Genomic DNA, 15,525 nt, shown 5'->3' on the forward strand with positions numbered 1-15,525 from the left:
CACTGTGGGTGGATGAGGTGCTGACATCCGATGTGGGGAACAAAGGTGGGAGGTGGTGCGGAGAGGAGACACCTCCCCCTGTCTGCACTGCTTGCGCTCTTGCGGTGGGCCAGGGAGTGGCTGGAAGGGAGCTGGGCTTTCAGGGGAATGATACCTTTTGAACACTGTCATTTTCTAAGATGTGGAAAGACAGAGGGGAACCCTAGCTTCTACTCTTTCCCCCCTTTCTCCCAGGGCTGGGCTGGCTCCAAGCCTCCCAGGAATGCTACAAAGGCCACTGTGCACTGTCTCCATAAGCACCCAAGGTGTTCCCACATCCCCCCACACCAGGCAAGTCCCTTCCTCTCCCACCTAGTTGGCTGCTGCCTCTGGAGGGAGCCTCCAGGCCTTGGACAGCCCAGGCTGTGAATCATGGGCTTCGGGTTGTTGGGGAGGAGACAGGGCTCAGAGAGGGTTGGGGCAGCTGGGGCGTGGAGCTGGGGGAGAGCAAGACTGGTTTAAGGCTGCTCCCCCAGACTGCACATCTATAGATTCACTCGAGAAACAAAAATAACTAAAGCTCTGTGCCCCCATTAGGAGATGGCATCCAGAAAGCTGGTTTCAAGTAAAAATTCTGACCCCAAACATCAGTTTTCATGTGCAAGATGACACCCAGCCTGTTGTACCCAGATTGGACAGCCAGAAACAGGTCCCCGCTCCCTCATCTCTCTGGGCCTCCTACCCAGCACTGGCCTCCTGACCGAGGTGGCCCATCCTACCTTGGCTGGCCCTGTCTCCTCAGGGTGTTGAGTCTCTGTCACTCCCCTCAGTGCTGGGGGGAGGTGAGAGGAGGAGGAGGAGGGCAGGCACTTGGCGCCCTCAGTGTTTAGACGTGTGGGGAGACAGATGGAGCGTGGGGGACTGCGAGTATATACACAGCTCTGGTCTGTGTATGTCGGAGGAGCTCGCTGATAAAACCCAGCGGGCAGGGCCGGCTCCACCCTCCCCTCCGCATCATGCCCTGTCCCTGCCGAGGTCTCCCTCCTCTGCTAAACCCCAAACGCAGCTGGCATCCACATGCTGGCTGGGGAGAGGAGGCCTCCTGCTGGGCTCTGCCCCACTTCTGGGTCAGTGAGACCCAGGGAACCAAGGAAGGGACAGAGAGAGAAACAGCTGAGGTGACCACGCCTGCAAGTTGTAAAATCCGATTGCTGACAGGACACTAGAGGTTGTCCTGCCCTTCAACTATGCTGCAAAGGAGGAGCCAGCGAAGTGCCCGTCCAGAGTCACGATGTGTTTTGACAAAGCCTCAGGGCCCCTGAGTCCCAGTTGCGTACTCATGCCGGCCTCTGCCCGGTGGATGAGCACGTCAGCATGAACGCTTAACTTGAGTAGACGAAGGCAAACACAATGCAGGCCACAGGCCTGGGTCCTCCTGTGGGCCGTGGCCAAGCCAGAGACATCTCAGCCTGGATTGCCAGGCCCAGCTTGGCTCCCTCGGCAGTTGGGGTGGCAGGGACCGCAGCTGCACACTTGGGCTTGTCACACATACATATCTGTGTTCATTGAAGCCTTGGGAGGCAGACAACAACCCCCGAAGAAAGGTGGGGCCTCCCCAGCTGGGTGCGTTGGGCCTGGGCTGCCAGCACCATGTCATCCCGGGGACTAGGCCAGGGCCCCAGCGAGGAGAGAGGGAGGACAATGAGTAGGTGTGGGGGAATAGCGACCACAGGCCTTTCCACCTCAGAGAGGCCACCCCTCAGTCATGGCAGGGCCTTCCTAAGTCACTAGACCACGCTGGTGGTGAAGCCACACACAGGAAGATTTCCACACTGGAGAGGTGCGCCCATGCTGTGGCGTAGTTACGCTATCCTAGCACGTGTGGGCTCTACGCTCCCTTGGCAGTGTAGCTGCATTTCTCCGCTGTGCTCTCCTGTGTTGGGAAAAGCAAAGGTGACATATAGACTCTGGTTGGGCTGCTCCCTTGATACCTCCACTTGGATGGCTCACAGCACCCAAACCCAACACACCCCAGCCCTGCTCCTCTAAGAAGCTGGGTGCTCTCCTGCCCAGGACATTGAAACATCAGTGTCTCAGAGAGGCCTGTCCTGACTCCTCACTGCTCAGGCTCCTCCCTTATGTCTTCTCTCAGCTTCACACTTCTCCTTGGAGTACTTATTCTAACATGGTTACGTGGCGAGGTGTGCAGCTGTTAGCTTCACCACAGAACCCCAGCATCTATCACAGTGCCTCGCACACAGTAGGTGCTTAACAGATATTTACTGAATGAGTGAGCAAATAAATATCTTATTCTTTGGAGAAAAGTGCCTTCTGCTACCATCCCAGGGGCTAGTCTGGTATCTCTGGCTGAAGGTGATATCTTTTCTGTAGATTAAAGCATTGTCTCCTATTAAATGCAAATATTCCTGGGAGGTCATTAGGGAAATGAAAATCAAAACCACAATGAGATGCCATTTCACACCCACTGGGATGGCCAGAATAAAAAAGATGGATAATAACAAGTTATGGCAAGGATACACAGAAATTGGAGCCCTCGTGCATTGCTGGTGAGAATGTAAAATAGCATAACTGCTTTGGAAAACAGTCTGCGAGTTCCTAAGAAAATTAAACATAGGACTACCATGTGCTCCAGAAATTCCACTCCTAGGTATATGCCCAAGAGATTGGAAACCTATGTTCACACAAAAGCTTGCACACAAATGTCCACGGTGGCATTATTCATAATAGCCGAAATATGGAAACAATCCAAGTGACCCCACAATCCAAACTGATGAATGGATAAATAAAATGTGGTATATTCATACGGTGGAAAATTATTTAGCCATAAAAAGGAATGAAGTACTGATACATGCTACAACATGGATGACCTTTGAAAACATTAAGTAGAAGTAGCCAGTTACCATGACCACATATTGTATGATTCTGTTAATACAAAATGGCCAGGATAAATAAATCCATGGAGACAGAAAGTAGATTAGTGGGTGCCAGGGGCTGGAGGGAGAGAGACATGGGGAAGGACTGCTAATGGGCATGGGGTTTCTTTTTGGGATGTAAAAATGTTCTGAAACTAATGGTAATGGTTATACAACTATGTGCATATACTAAAAACCACTTAATTGTATACTTTAAGAGGGTGAATTTTATGGTATGTAAATTATAGCTCAAAAAATTAGTTCACAAACATGCCTGGCAGGGGTAAGCCCAGTGAGTCTTCACCAGCCACAGTGCCTTGGGGCCTGGTGCCTGGGTGCGAGTTTATCGGGGCCCCAGCGCAGTGAGGACGGGACTGGGGCTGCGGAGGCGCCTCCCTGCTGCCCACTGCTGCGACTGCTTTTTGCCCTTGCACTCAGAGAGAACCTCTGTTTATCTTTCCAGACTCAGATCATCCATCCTCTTCATCCGTCAGGGCTCCCTTCCTACCTGGGTGGTGGCCCCTCTCCCTCTGGTGAAGCGGCCTATCCTTCCTCTCAGTCTGTTAGAAAAGACAGACACTTTCCAGTTCAGGTGTTAGCTTCCTGCCACCTGAGGGGAGCCAAGACCATGACTCCCCAGAGCTCAGAGCAAGGTCTTGTTGAATAAGCACTTGCTGAATGCATGGCTGAGAGTGCATGTGTGTGTGTGTGTGTGTGTGTGTGTGTGTGTGTGTGTGTGTGTGTGTGTGTGTGTGTGTGTAAGCATCTAGCCTTTTAAAGCCCTCAGGTAAGGCAGAGGCCCAGGGGCCTCTCCAGGCTTCCACAGTCCCATGACGCCCCAGGTCAAACCTGCCTGCCCTCTGGGGCAAAGCCCAACTTCCTGGGACCGGTCCATCCTTCGCAGGACATTCCCAAGCTCCCTTCCTTAACTCGGAAGTGGGTTGGACCAAGCTGACTGCTGTGTTACAAGCACCACAAACTGCCTGCTGACTCCTCCTCATCCTTCCAGTTAGCTCAGGAAGGCAGGAAGGCTCTTGTGAGCTGGTAGAGCTGTGACTTCAAGGAGGGCCTGCTCAGATTTGGGCAAGGAGCATCGGCCTCCACCTGAACAGAGCAGAAGCCATCCAAGAGCCCAAGTGATGTCTCCTGAGCAGCCTGCTGCCCCTTGACAGCTGTCCTGTTCCCTCTTCTGGCCACCCCACCCTTGTAGCCCTGGCTTCCCTGGGGCCTGGGTGGGCCAAGCCAACCCACCTTGGGATGAGTCAGAGGGGGGCAGACACAACTGCTTGCCCTCCACTCCCCTCCCCAGAGTGTGGTTGCTGCAGGTCTCCTGGGTTCCATGCGTAAACAAGGGTCCTTGGGCATCTCTGCCCGGGAAAATATCCTCCTGGTCTGCTGCAGTGGTCTTGCCTACCTGCCCACATCAAAGGTAGGCTTTTGCCTGCCACGGACTGCACGGCCCAGACTATGTGTTGGTTGGGTGCACAGAATGTCAGACTCAACATCAAACTCAGAATCCCCGAATTTTAGGGGGAAGGGGCTTAAAGATCATCTAGGTTAGCCCCATGACGGGAAAACTGAAGACTAGGGAGCTGCAGTAAGTTGCTCAAGGTTGCACGACATACAGCTGGGACTAGATGGAATCTCTGAACTCTTTCTACTGCTCTGCCCGGCCGCCCTCCTGTTAGGCTGGAGGGACAAGAGGCAAGAACCCTGTAGGAAGCTGGGATTCAGACATGCCCTCAGTGCCTGGCCCAAAGGCTCCACTATCTGGTTCCCAAGCTGATCAGTTCGTGGCCTGGTGAGGGCTGACAGGAGCCCGCGTGTAGGGCGGGACGGCAGTTTATCTGAGAGGTTTCACCACTTCTCCAGCCTCGGGCCCCATGCTCATGCCGAGGAGAAGGCACTCCTGTGGGGTTCTGCATGGCAGCCTCTCCCTCTTACCCCTGCAGGGAAGTGCCCGTACATGGTATCCTGGCAAGGCTGTCACTCCTAGCACTCTACCTCCCCTCTCAGTAGCGCCTCTGCACACACACAGACACACCCAGCAAAGACGGCACCCCATGCCCCCAAGCACAGGGACTGGGCCACGCAGGGCACATGACCTAAGCAGGGTCAGTTAGAATCCGTCCTGTGGCTGTACGTTCACATGCAGAGATGGAGCTATCTCTTTTCTCTCAGTGGTGGGCTGGGATGACGTAAACCTGGAGCTGTCTGAGGCCATGGCCTCCTCTTCCCACTCTGTTCCCCAAACATGGGAGAAGCCCACTTTACAGCAGGGAAGAATGAGGTCAACATACAGTGGGAGAAGGTGTCTTGACCCCTTCTCTAAGTTCTTGGATTCTGTCATGTCTGGGGCCAGTTCTACCTCTGGACTTTCCAGTTTTACAAATTAAGAAATAAATTCCTCAAGATAAATTTAAGTCAGTTCTAACCAAGAAAGTCTAGATAAAACAGGAAGCACCAAATCCAAGGTGGACCCGAGACTGTCTGCACACGATGGCAGAGGTGGCAGGTGCCAGACCCCAGGCACAGTGCATTTCCCAAGCTTAGGAGAGGCGGACAGGAGTAGGGGCACCGGCACCCCATGCTTCCCATGCCAGGCTTGGCCATGTCTGTGGCAGAAAAAGCCTTGGCGGAGGTTGTAAGTTCTTCTATATTAATATAATATTTATTAATACCAGGTTCCCACTGTGAGCCAGGTGCTGTCCTAGGCCCTGAGGCGAGAGTGGTAAACAGGCCAGACACAGCCCACGAAGCTCGAAGGCTAAGTGTTTGCCAACTACTTTTACATTGTACAGCTCTGTCATTAACCAGCTGTTTGACTTTGGGCTAAATATTTAACCTCTCTGAGCTTCTCACAATTTATAAAACAGACCCTGAGACTGAGTAAGGGATCACTAGGTAATGTGGGGCCTGGCTCCACAAGCAGCTGTTGCTGTACCCCCCAGGAGAAGGCACCACCCCTGTTCTGCTCACTCCCGAGGCTCCCAGTTCCATGGGGAGGTCAAACCCACAGAGAAAGTTCTGCAGCTGTGTGAGAGTTGAAGACTGATCCAAGGCTAGAACTCAGGAGATGCCACCAGACTACGGTTGGCTAAGACTGGCCCGGGAGTGGGGCCCTAGCTGGGAGTGACACTACAGTGGGGTGGGTGGCCAAGGAGGGAAGCTTCCTGGGAGAGAGGGTGTGGGAGAAAAAGCAAGAATGGGATGTAAAGGGCACTGACTGTGGTTAGGCTGGAAAGATCGTTTGGGCCAGACTGGTGAGAACAAAGGCATTGTTCTGTGGTTCCACGGGGCGGAGTCATGACAGGATAAAGGTGCCCTAAGAGGCCACTGTTCTGGTTCAGGTGAGCACGGGTGGAACCTGAGCCAGTGTTACTCTTGAGGTGCAGGTGCAGTGGAAGAGACAGGTCTGAGAAAGATCCCGAAAGAAGACTGACCAGTACGTGGAGACTCGGACTTATCAGACACAGCGGCAGGGAGACCAAGGAGCCCAACAGGCTGGGAGAGCGGGGGTACCCTCGCCAGCACGGTTTTCATCAGAGGGTCACAGGGCAGGGACTCTTACAAGTTCTGTTTCAGGCAGCGCTAGGTTTAGGGAGTACTGGAAGGCTGTCTGGTGGAAAAACAGGCAGGTGACGACAGACATGGGATTAGATGCTGTGACAGGGGCAGACTGGAAGCAAGCCCCAGTCAATAGGCGCGCTCAGTCTGTGCGAGCCGGAGGGGGAAAGCGATTGGTGGGATTTGGAGCACTCAGGCAGGGGTGAGGGGCACTACCTGTGGACAGGCAGCTTTGGCAGAGAGGACAGGTGACTTCCCAGCCAAGGGAAAGAGCCAGGGCCTGAGAACAAGCCCAGCAGGAAGGTGGCCTCTGCCCGGAAGCTGGATCTGCCACTGCAGAGGTGAGAAGCTAAGAGGTGCGTGAGGGCCTGACCTTGGGAGTGTTTAAGGAGAGAGGATGCCCTGTGGGGGAAGGGTCTGCCCTCCCTGAACAGGGGCTGCCCCTGGGCCCCAGGCACCCAAGCCTCCCATCCTGGCCCAGTGGAGCCGGCAGCCTGCACTCAGGTGTCCGGGGAGGCAACCGTGTGCACACACCCTGGGCCTGCCGCTCCCCCCAGCCCCACTCCTGGTAGGCCAGCCTCCTATAATTGCCTTCTAAAAATATCCTTCCCCCCACCCCACCTCTTGATTTCAAAATATTTAGTTTTCAGGGTATTTAAAATGAGAGCTGGCGGCTCTTCCAGGCCTAGATAACAAAGCTAAACATTTATGCTTCGACTGCATTTCTCTGAATTGGCTGAGATCTAGGGCTTGATACAGCAGCAGGAGGGAGAGGAGTTGAGTGCAAGATGAATCACATGCAGCCCCAGGGCTGGGGGGTAGCTGGCCTGTCCTGCCAACCCCCCAGGACCCTTCCCTTCGTTGGGGGCCCACCTACCACTGTTGACGTGGAGCCGGCCCCGGACGGTGTCCTTCCCCAGGATGTTCTCGGCCTCGCAGACGTACTCCCCAGCATCCTCCACCTTCACCTTGTTGAACTGTAGTCGCGAGTTCTTTCTGGTTAGGGAGGGAGTAAGCGGGGGAGAGGTGTGAGCCAGGGCTGGCTATGGCTCCCCAGCGGTCACTCAGCGGTCACCTCTCCCCACAGAGCCACAGTGGCTGTGCAGGCTGGATGGGAGGGAGCTCCCCTCAGCACAGCCAGTTCCGGGGTCCGGGTAGAACACAAGTCCCTGCACTGCAGGAAGACCCGAGTCCCCAGGACAACACAGGGCGTGGCTCATGGCTACTCCCACCCACTTGTCTAGGGCTGGACCTTCTTTGTAACGCTTTTCTGTGGGAGGAAAGCCAGGCCCCTTAGGAAGCCACAAGGCCACTTCCCTCATGCCCAGCTGCCTCGCTCACACTGTCACTGCAGACATGCAGGGCCTATTCCCAGGTACCCAGGAGAGCTGCTGTCCGACAGGTTCTCATGGCAACTGTGCCCAGACTCCCATCCACACCCGTGGTTCTCCCCTGCCTTCAAATCAGCCTTGCCACTACGGGGCACTCTGTGGCCTCTTTGAGGGTATTTGTTTCATTCATTCATTCATTCAACAAATATTGACTGAGCGCCTTCTGTGAGCTAGGAGCTTATATACTTCAAGAAACAAAAAGATCCCGGACTTGATCCTCAGGGCCAGTCTGGGTGTTCTCTTCTTACGGATGGGAAAACTGAGCCCTAGTGGGGCTTCCTGGCTTGGCCAAGGGCACCCAGCAAGGCAAAGGCAGAAGTGGACCAGGAGCTGCGCTGGGTGAGGACAAGCGCTACCTCTAGGAGCCTGAAGCTGGGGCTCGCCCCTTCGGGAGGCTCTGCACACAGTCCCCGCGTGCTGAGAGCTGCGGGGCCACGCCTGGGCAGGGCCCCCCAGTGCTGTGACTCCAGGGCACCTGGCCCCGGTTCCCCTTTTCTTTCTGAAGCTCCACCCAAAGCTCTGCTTCCTTCTCAGAGTTTCCAGCACCTATCCCAGGATGCTTAGGCTCTGCAAGGGTCTGTTCACAGCTTCCACTCTCCCCCCGCCCCAGTGCTCTCCAGGGACCAGTATGAGCTCAGGATAAAGCCCAGGACCCCAGTCTAGGCCCCGGGAGAAGCAAGAAGTAACATGAACATTTCTTTATATAATGTAATCTCCTCCTCCTTTTAGTGCCAAATTAAAAAACCAGATTCCCAGGCTATGCGCAGTAGGTTGACGGGGTGGGGTGGTGGCACATGAGGGAGGGCAGTGGAGCTGTCACTGCCCTGAGCCACAGGGACATAAAGCTGAAGGGGTAAGGAGGACAGGGAGAGGTAAGCAGAGAGGCTAGGCAGGGGTTAAGGAGACACAAACTGGCCCACAATCCCCACCTGGGCTCTGCCTCCACCTCTGGGGTGAGCCTCTTCCCAGATACCCTCACCCCAAGATCCTCCAAACAACGGTGCTATAAGGGTCTTGTTGACAGACCCTATTGCCGTGGGGACGTTCTCACTGATATGGCGACAGCTGCTTGACTATACCATACCCTTCCTGGCACAAGCTGGTCTGTCTCCTTGGCCTGGTGCCTGCCCACAGCCCTCTTCTGTCAATTAGAGTTTGTACCCTTTATTAAACAGAGCCCTGGAGGCCCCTCTGACTGAGACATCATCTCCTTCCCTGCTCCAGCCTAATTAGATGCCACAAAACCCAGCTTCCCTGAGATAAGGCTTCTCTCACTTCCCCATACATCGGATGAGCAGGGCAGTGGACCACCTGAGGGTCAGAAGTCACTGCTTGGGGGACCCAGAGCCAGATCCTCCTTGTCACCCACAGCTGAACTCAAAGGAGCTTCCCTCACACACATCAGATGCAGTAGGATAAGGCGGGGCGAGGCTCACAGGGTATTTGAAAGGAGAAGGGCCAGGATTTTAAGGAAGGGCTCGTCACATGAAGGTGTGTGACACCTGTAGAGAGGAGGTGCAGGGCTCCGGGAGAGCCCCTCCCCTTTGAGGAACAAGAAAGAGGCAACGGGACAGAAACGAGGAGCACCTAGGTTTACCAGCTGCTTGGTGACCTCAGGCGGGCAGGCCCCAGAGATGTACAGGGGCTTCGGGTAGAGCTCCCTGGAGGCACCAGGGCCACTACCTTCTCTCTCCGCACTCCTAGCTCCACTTGGAAGCCCTAGGGACTCAGGACTCTCCTGCCTTCCTGGCAGGCTGGGCGCTGCCCTGTGCTCTGGGTGCCCCATCACCACACTGACCCGGGTCTGCCCTGCGATGGCTGCCCCTCCCTTCCTTCCCCAGCTGGTTCTCTGCTGGCAGGGACAGGATCTGGGAGGCTGCATCCTCCACAATTTCCTCAGTGCCTGCCTCCCCCTGCCTGCTTGAGGGGCCTGTTCCAGCCTGCCCCTCATAAATACGGGAACATGCGGTTCTGCAGGGGAGGGCCCCATGCCCAGGGCTTGGGGGGCAGTTTTCTCCTGGCACAGGAAGGCTTGGGTGAGATGTCTCAGTGCAGCAGGCACAAAGACAGACAGCACCCACTGGGGAGGGGGTCTCTGTGGGCCAACAGAGATGCCCTGAGTGTGGCCTGGGCAGGCAGAGTGCTGGGAGGCCAGCGCCAGCCGCCATGCAGGCAGGGAGGATAGAGGAGATTTTGCCAGAAGGGAGACTGCTGTGCCTGTCCCCAGCCCGTGTGCCAGGTGAGGTGTGTATGGTGTGTGGGTGAGTAGTATATGGAGGTGGCAGCTCTCTCCAAGTCACTCCAAGGGCACCTTGGTCACAGGCAATCAGAAGTTCCTTGTCTTCCACCACTAACAATTCCCAGCTGAGAGCCCAGGGGCAGGACAGGTAGAACAAGGAAGTTTCAGGATGCGGCAAATGGGGTAGGGCCCTGACAGGTAGCAGGCAGGGGGAGCTTCAGGCTCTTAGGGGTCCATAATGCCCAGGAGAAGACTGGATCAGGCCCTGTTTCTGGATTGGGTGATCCATTCATCAGATGAAACTGAGGCTTCCCCAGGACAGTACCTTGTTCAGGAGGCTAGGACAATCCCAAGGGCCTCCTGCCCAGCTCTGTTGGGACCCTGCACCCAGGAGAGGAGAGTCATGGAAGATTCTCATCAACTCAGCACTACACATAGAGCTATCTGCCAGGCCCTAAAGGGGAGAAGGGAGTGTATGGTCATGGGGTCCCAGCCTCTGAGGCTCTCTCATGCTAGGAGAGATGGAGTCTTCAACAATGCAACAAAGCCATGTCTAAGGCACCCAGGGAGGAGACAACGATAGCTGCTTGCAGGGCTGAGGATACTGTCCCAGAGATATGACATTTAAGCTGGGCCTTGGAGAACTTTGCCAGGGACAAGAAGGGAGGGGAGCTGTCAACACAGGCAACAGCCTAGGCCCAAGTCCAGGGTCACGAAAGGAAAGATCAGTGGTAGGGAGCGCAGCAGTGTTGGGGAACAGCGGGGCAGTGACTTGTAGGCCAGGAAGAGGAGAGTCGGAAGAGCCCAAGGCTGTACCTGGCACACAGCAGGCTCTAAGATCTGTCAAGTCATGAATGGAGGATCGGATATGTATCCATGTTAGGAAGATCATTCCCCTTCAGGCACTTACGGAGGTGGTTAGTGACTGTGGACCTCTAGAATTGAAAGCAAACTGGGTGCACAAGCCACATTTTTTCTGAAGAAAGGGTTGAGGTTTCTACCAGATTCTATACTGGAAGTTAGGCTAGAGGCTCGTAAAGGTAGGGGCCATGTCTATTTTGTTTGCTGATGTATCATGAGCCTACAGTAGAGTACCTGGCACACAGTTGATACTCAATACAGATATGTTAGATACAGAAATGAATTTTCTAAGGGGCCTGTGGCCCAGAAAAGGTGGGGAGTAGCCGAGAGTGGGACAGTGGAGGAAAAGACAGCAGATGAGACACGGGCAGGGTGAGGAGAAGGGTGTCTCCTTCCAGAGATGTGTCTCCCCCTCCCTCCGAGGGATGGCAAGGGGGCAGGTGTTGAGCAGCTGGGAGCAGCTGACAGGGAACACGGAGTGAGGGGAAGGGCTGGAAAGGGCGGGAAGAGGCTGGCTTGGGCATTCTGAATCAGAAATGTCTGTAGGGCGTCTCAGGGGTGGTATCTCCTGTTCGCTGGCAGCCTGGATCTGGGACTCAGGTAAAAAAGCCATCAAGCCTGGAGATGGAGACTCGTAGCCTCAGATACTTAAAGCGATGGGAGAGGGTGAAGTCACCCACAGGTGGAGAGGGAGGAAGGAGAGAAGTGAGGTCCAACGTTCAGGAAAGTTCCAGCATTGATGGCGACTGAGAGAGAATGGCCGGGCTCGCAGGAGGACCAGGAAGAGCACCACAGGGCCAAGGGGGCAGGTGGCCCACGCCAAGGCTGCTGAGAGACCTGGAGGCACGGGACCAGGGAGCTCAGAGGTTGCTGCGGTTTCCCAAGGGCTGCAGCCACAGAGAGGTTGGGTTGTACTTAAAAGGCAGATTCCGGCAGGGCAAAGAGTGAGGGGAGGGTGGGAGAGTGTGGAGTCAGTGGGCATGAAGCGAACAGCTTCATGAGGCAACAGCTGGAGCACACGGGACCAGCAGCATGGAGGGCAAGTGTCTGAAAAGAAGAGCCATGGGTGTGGGTGTGTTGGCAGGGAGAGAAGGCTGCAGTTACCAGGGAAGGGAGTGAGTTGGTGGTACCAGGGCTCTGAGGGGGTGTGTGTTCGTGTGTGCGGGAGTGTGTGTGGCACGGGGCGGGGTGGGATGAGGATGGGCAGGCTGTGGGCATGTTTGGAGTAAGGAGGGGGGAAGGGAGAGCCCTCCCTCCCGACTTCCGTTGTCTCAATGAAGTAGAGGGCAGGAGGGAGAAGGGCCCCAAAGGTTCCAGCTCTGAGAAGCCTGTCCGTACTTCTCTCCAGCTTGGAGCTGGTCTTAGCAGGGCAGTTGGAAGGGGTGGGATGGCCTCAGAAGGTGAGCTGGGTGGGCAGCCTGAATTTCTTGCCAGTGCTGTATATTTGGGACACACCATACCCCACTCCACCCCACCCCACTGGCCCCTGCAATTTCCTTAGGAAGCAGCATTCTTTCAGCCAAAGATCTTTCACCTAAACCAAATCCTTCCTAAATTGCCTTCTGTTTTCTGCCTGGACCACTTTCCAGGGTGACCAGCTCTGCCTTTGCAGCACACTCTTGGAAGGAGAGTCAGAACTGGAAGCAGCTCCCGGTCCGCTGACTCCCACATCCTCCTTCACAGGTTCCAGAGACTAAGGCCCAGAGGCAGGGTGTGGACGTCCAGGACTACAAGCAAACCAGGAGTGTCTGAGCCCAGGCCTTCTTTCCATCATTTTCTGTGGTGGGGCAGGATGGGTGTTCTCTAAAGTCATCTTCATTTGCACTTTTTTTTTTCTTTTGAGACAGAGTCTCACTCTGTTGCCCAGGCTAGAGTGCAGTGGTGTCATCATAGCTCACTGCAACCTCAAACTCCTGGGCTCAAGGGATCCTCCTGCCGTAGACACCCAAGCAACTGGGACTACCTGCACGTTGCTGGGTAATTTTTCTTTCTTTCTTTTTTTTTGTTTTAGTAGAGACAGGGGTCTCACTCTTGCTCAGGCTGGTCTCAAACTCCTAAACTCAAGCAATCCGCCTGCCTTGGCCTCCCAGAGTGCTAGGATTACAGGTGTGAGCCACCACACCTGGCCTTCATTTACATTTTGCAGCGGAGGGATGAGGAGGAAAATCACAGCTGTGAAGGAAGTGGTTGTAATCCACTCTGGAGGGGCAGAAAAGGCTGGGGTGTGCCTCAGTCAGAGTGGGGAGTCTAGCTGGTGCCTAGAGCCAGCAGAGCAGAGATCAGGCCAAACGTCTGTTTTGCTGGCAGGCAGAAGATTTTCCCCTTGTTTGTCCTTGAGAGGCAGGAGTGACCTGCCCTTGGACTCCTGGCTTCTCTGGTGCCTGAAGCCCCTGCCTGACCAACCTAAGATGGAAGAGAGGTCATCTTCCACAGTCTGGGGACTCAGGAACTTCTGATTCACTTCCCTGGGGCGTTGATTCAAGCTTAAAGACAATTCTCATGTCACACGGGGAAACTGTCTGAGCTACAGACTTCCCCAACACCAATCAAAGCTATGTTCCCTTTCCCCTGACTTAGCTCTCTGACCAGTGACAGCTTGCTAAGCTGAGAAGCCAGCCCACTAACGGTGACCTCCCAGAGGCATTCTGGCTGGAGTCAGGGTCTTTCACCAAAGATTGCCAAATGATGGGGCTTTCAGACACTGGGAGGGGAGGTCCTTTGAGAAGAAGTTTTAGGGACAAGCAGGGGCTTCCACTGGTAAAGCTGACCTTGACAATCGAATTGCCTTCAACCATCCCGAGATATTAATTGCTTAACTCTTGTCTATGGTCTGCAAGACACTGGGCCAACATAACCGGGGGGCCCAGAGCTGCAGGGAGAAGGCTGGGAGTGTCAAGGAAGGGGAGTGTGGAGAAGGGCTGGGACTGGTTCCATGGGAGGGTCTGGGGGCACAGTCCTGGATTCTGCTCCACTCTCGGGAGAAGGCAGGGTGCTGACTGGATGGAGGGCGGGCCGGACGGTGCTCACCTGCCGTTCCCATACTTGATGCGAATGTCTCGGCTGCGGTTGAGCTCCTTGCCATCCTTGAACCACCGGTAGGAGGGCTGGGGGTTACCGGCTGCTGCCTCGCACTTCAGCGATTGCTTCTCACCCACCTGTCCCGTCTGGCTCTTCATCTTTTTCAGCTTGGGCCGGGTGGCTGTGGGGTACAAGGCAGGCAGGTGAGTGGGGTGGTGGTAGGGCAGTGCCAAGAATGAGTAGTGGGGGTAAGGGCCACTGCCCTCGGGCTGGAACTGGGGAGGGAAGCAGTGAGCCTGGGAGCTGCCCCTCCTGGTGTCATTTTTCCTGGTTCAATTCAACAGAGGGTCTGCAGTGATATCAGTGCAGCTACTACTTACGGAGAGTTCCTTCCTGCCTGGAATGATGCTAGAAGCTTTACATTAGCTTATGAAACCTGCACAATAACCCCATGAGTTCACTGCAGGGATTAAACCCACCTATAGATGGGAAAACCAAGGCTCAGAATGGTAAAGTCAATTCCTTAAGAGAAGGTGATGGATCTTGGATTTAAACCCAGATTTTCTTGACTCCAGTGTCATGATCTAAAATCATGGGTACAAGACATGGGGCTGCACTGGTGGGCACAGGCCCAATCGCAGATGCAGAGCTTTGAATGCCGAGCCGAGAGGCTTTTCCCATTTTTCTTAAACACCATTCTATTTACACAAGCCCTAGTCTCCCGTGCTTCACCTCCTTGTTCCTCTCCTCACTGCCTTAAAAAAAAAAAAAAAAAAAGGAGAAAGTATGCTGTTCTTAGGAAGGTAAGGGCAAGCCAGTGCTTCCTACCAGGATGCATAATAATTTCCATTGGTATAGTCTTTACAGGATACACAATGCCTTCAAGCATGCTCTCATTTTGTCCCTGAGCTCTGTGAGACAAGGGTCACACTGACATTGATGGTGAAGATGAGACTCAGAGAGGTCAAGAAACTTAACCAAAGCCACATAGCCGGGCAGCCACGGAGCTGGGACCAAAGCCCAGGTATCTGGGTTTGTAACATGTCAGGCTAGTGGTAGGCTAGTGTCTACTTTTGCAGCCTCATCTTTCTTTGAGAGATGATTAAAATCCTTCCTACAGCAGAGGGAAGGTCTGCTGGAGCCAGGGAATTGTGTTGGGACTGACTGGCCCTGTTTAAACTTCTGGTCCTTTCCTTGGCAACTCAGAGCTCAGACACTGGACCAGAGCTGGCTCTGGAGAAAGGCAGGCAAGAGGCCTGGCTAGACACAGGTGTCCCCTCATTGAACTCAACCCTGAGATGCTCCTTTTAAGTAGGGAGTAGATGAAAGTCAGGTGCAGGGAACAGAGTCAAGAGAAAGCCTTTAAAAATGTATTACATAGGCTTATACAATGATTCTTGTGAAATAATTTGGTTCATTTCAGAAGATTAAAAAATGGGTAAAAAGAAGAAAACAAAACCATTTATTATCCCAATACTCATAAATAACACCCCCCATTTTTAAACAAAATGAGATCAAGTGCTAATAATATGTTTCT

General features: G+C 54.4%; 1 protein-coding gene across 2 annotated transcripts in view; it reads right to left on the bottom strand.

The window, feature by feature from the left end:
- The window catches only part of NRG2 (neuregulin 2), a 235,186-nt gene that overhangs the window by 23,470 nt on the left and 196,191 nt on the right, over positions 1-15,525 (bottom strand). For both annotated transcript variants that reach the window (XM_045550953.1, XM_045550952.1), the window contains exons 3-4: positions 13,998-14,169; positions 7,357-7,475 (exon numbers count right to left, since the gene is read on the bottom strand). In XM_045550953.1, coding sequence (XP_045406909.1) covers positions 7,357-7,475; positions 13,998-14,169 — 291 coding nt within the window. The remainder of the gene's footprint in view (positions 1-7,356; positions 7,476-13,997; positions 14,170-15,525) is intronic.

The sequence above is a fragment of the Lemur catta genome, chromosome 5 (genome assembly GCF_020740605.2).
Source record: "Lemur catta isolate mLemCat1 chromosome 5, mLemCat1.pri, whole genome shotgun sequence".
NCBI classification, from domain to species: Eukaryota; Metazoa; Chordata; class Mammalia; order Primates; family Lemuridae; genus Lemur; species Lemur catta.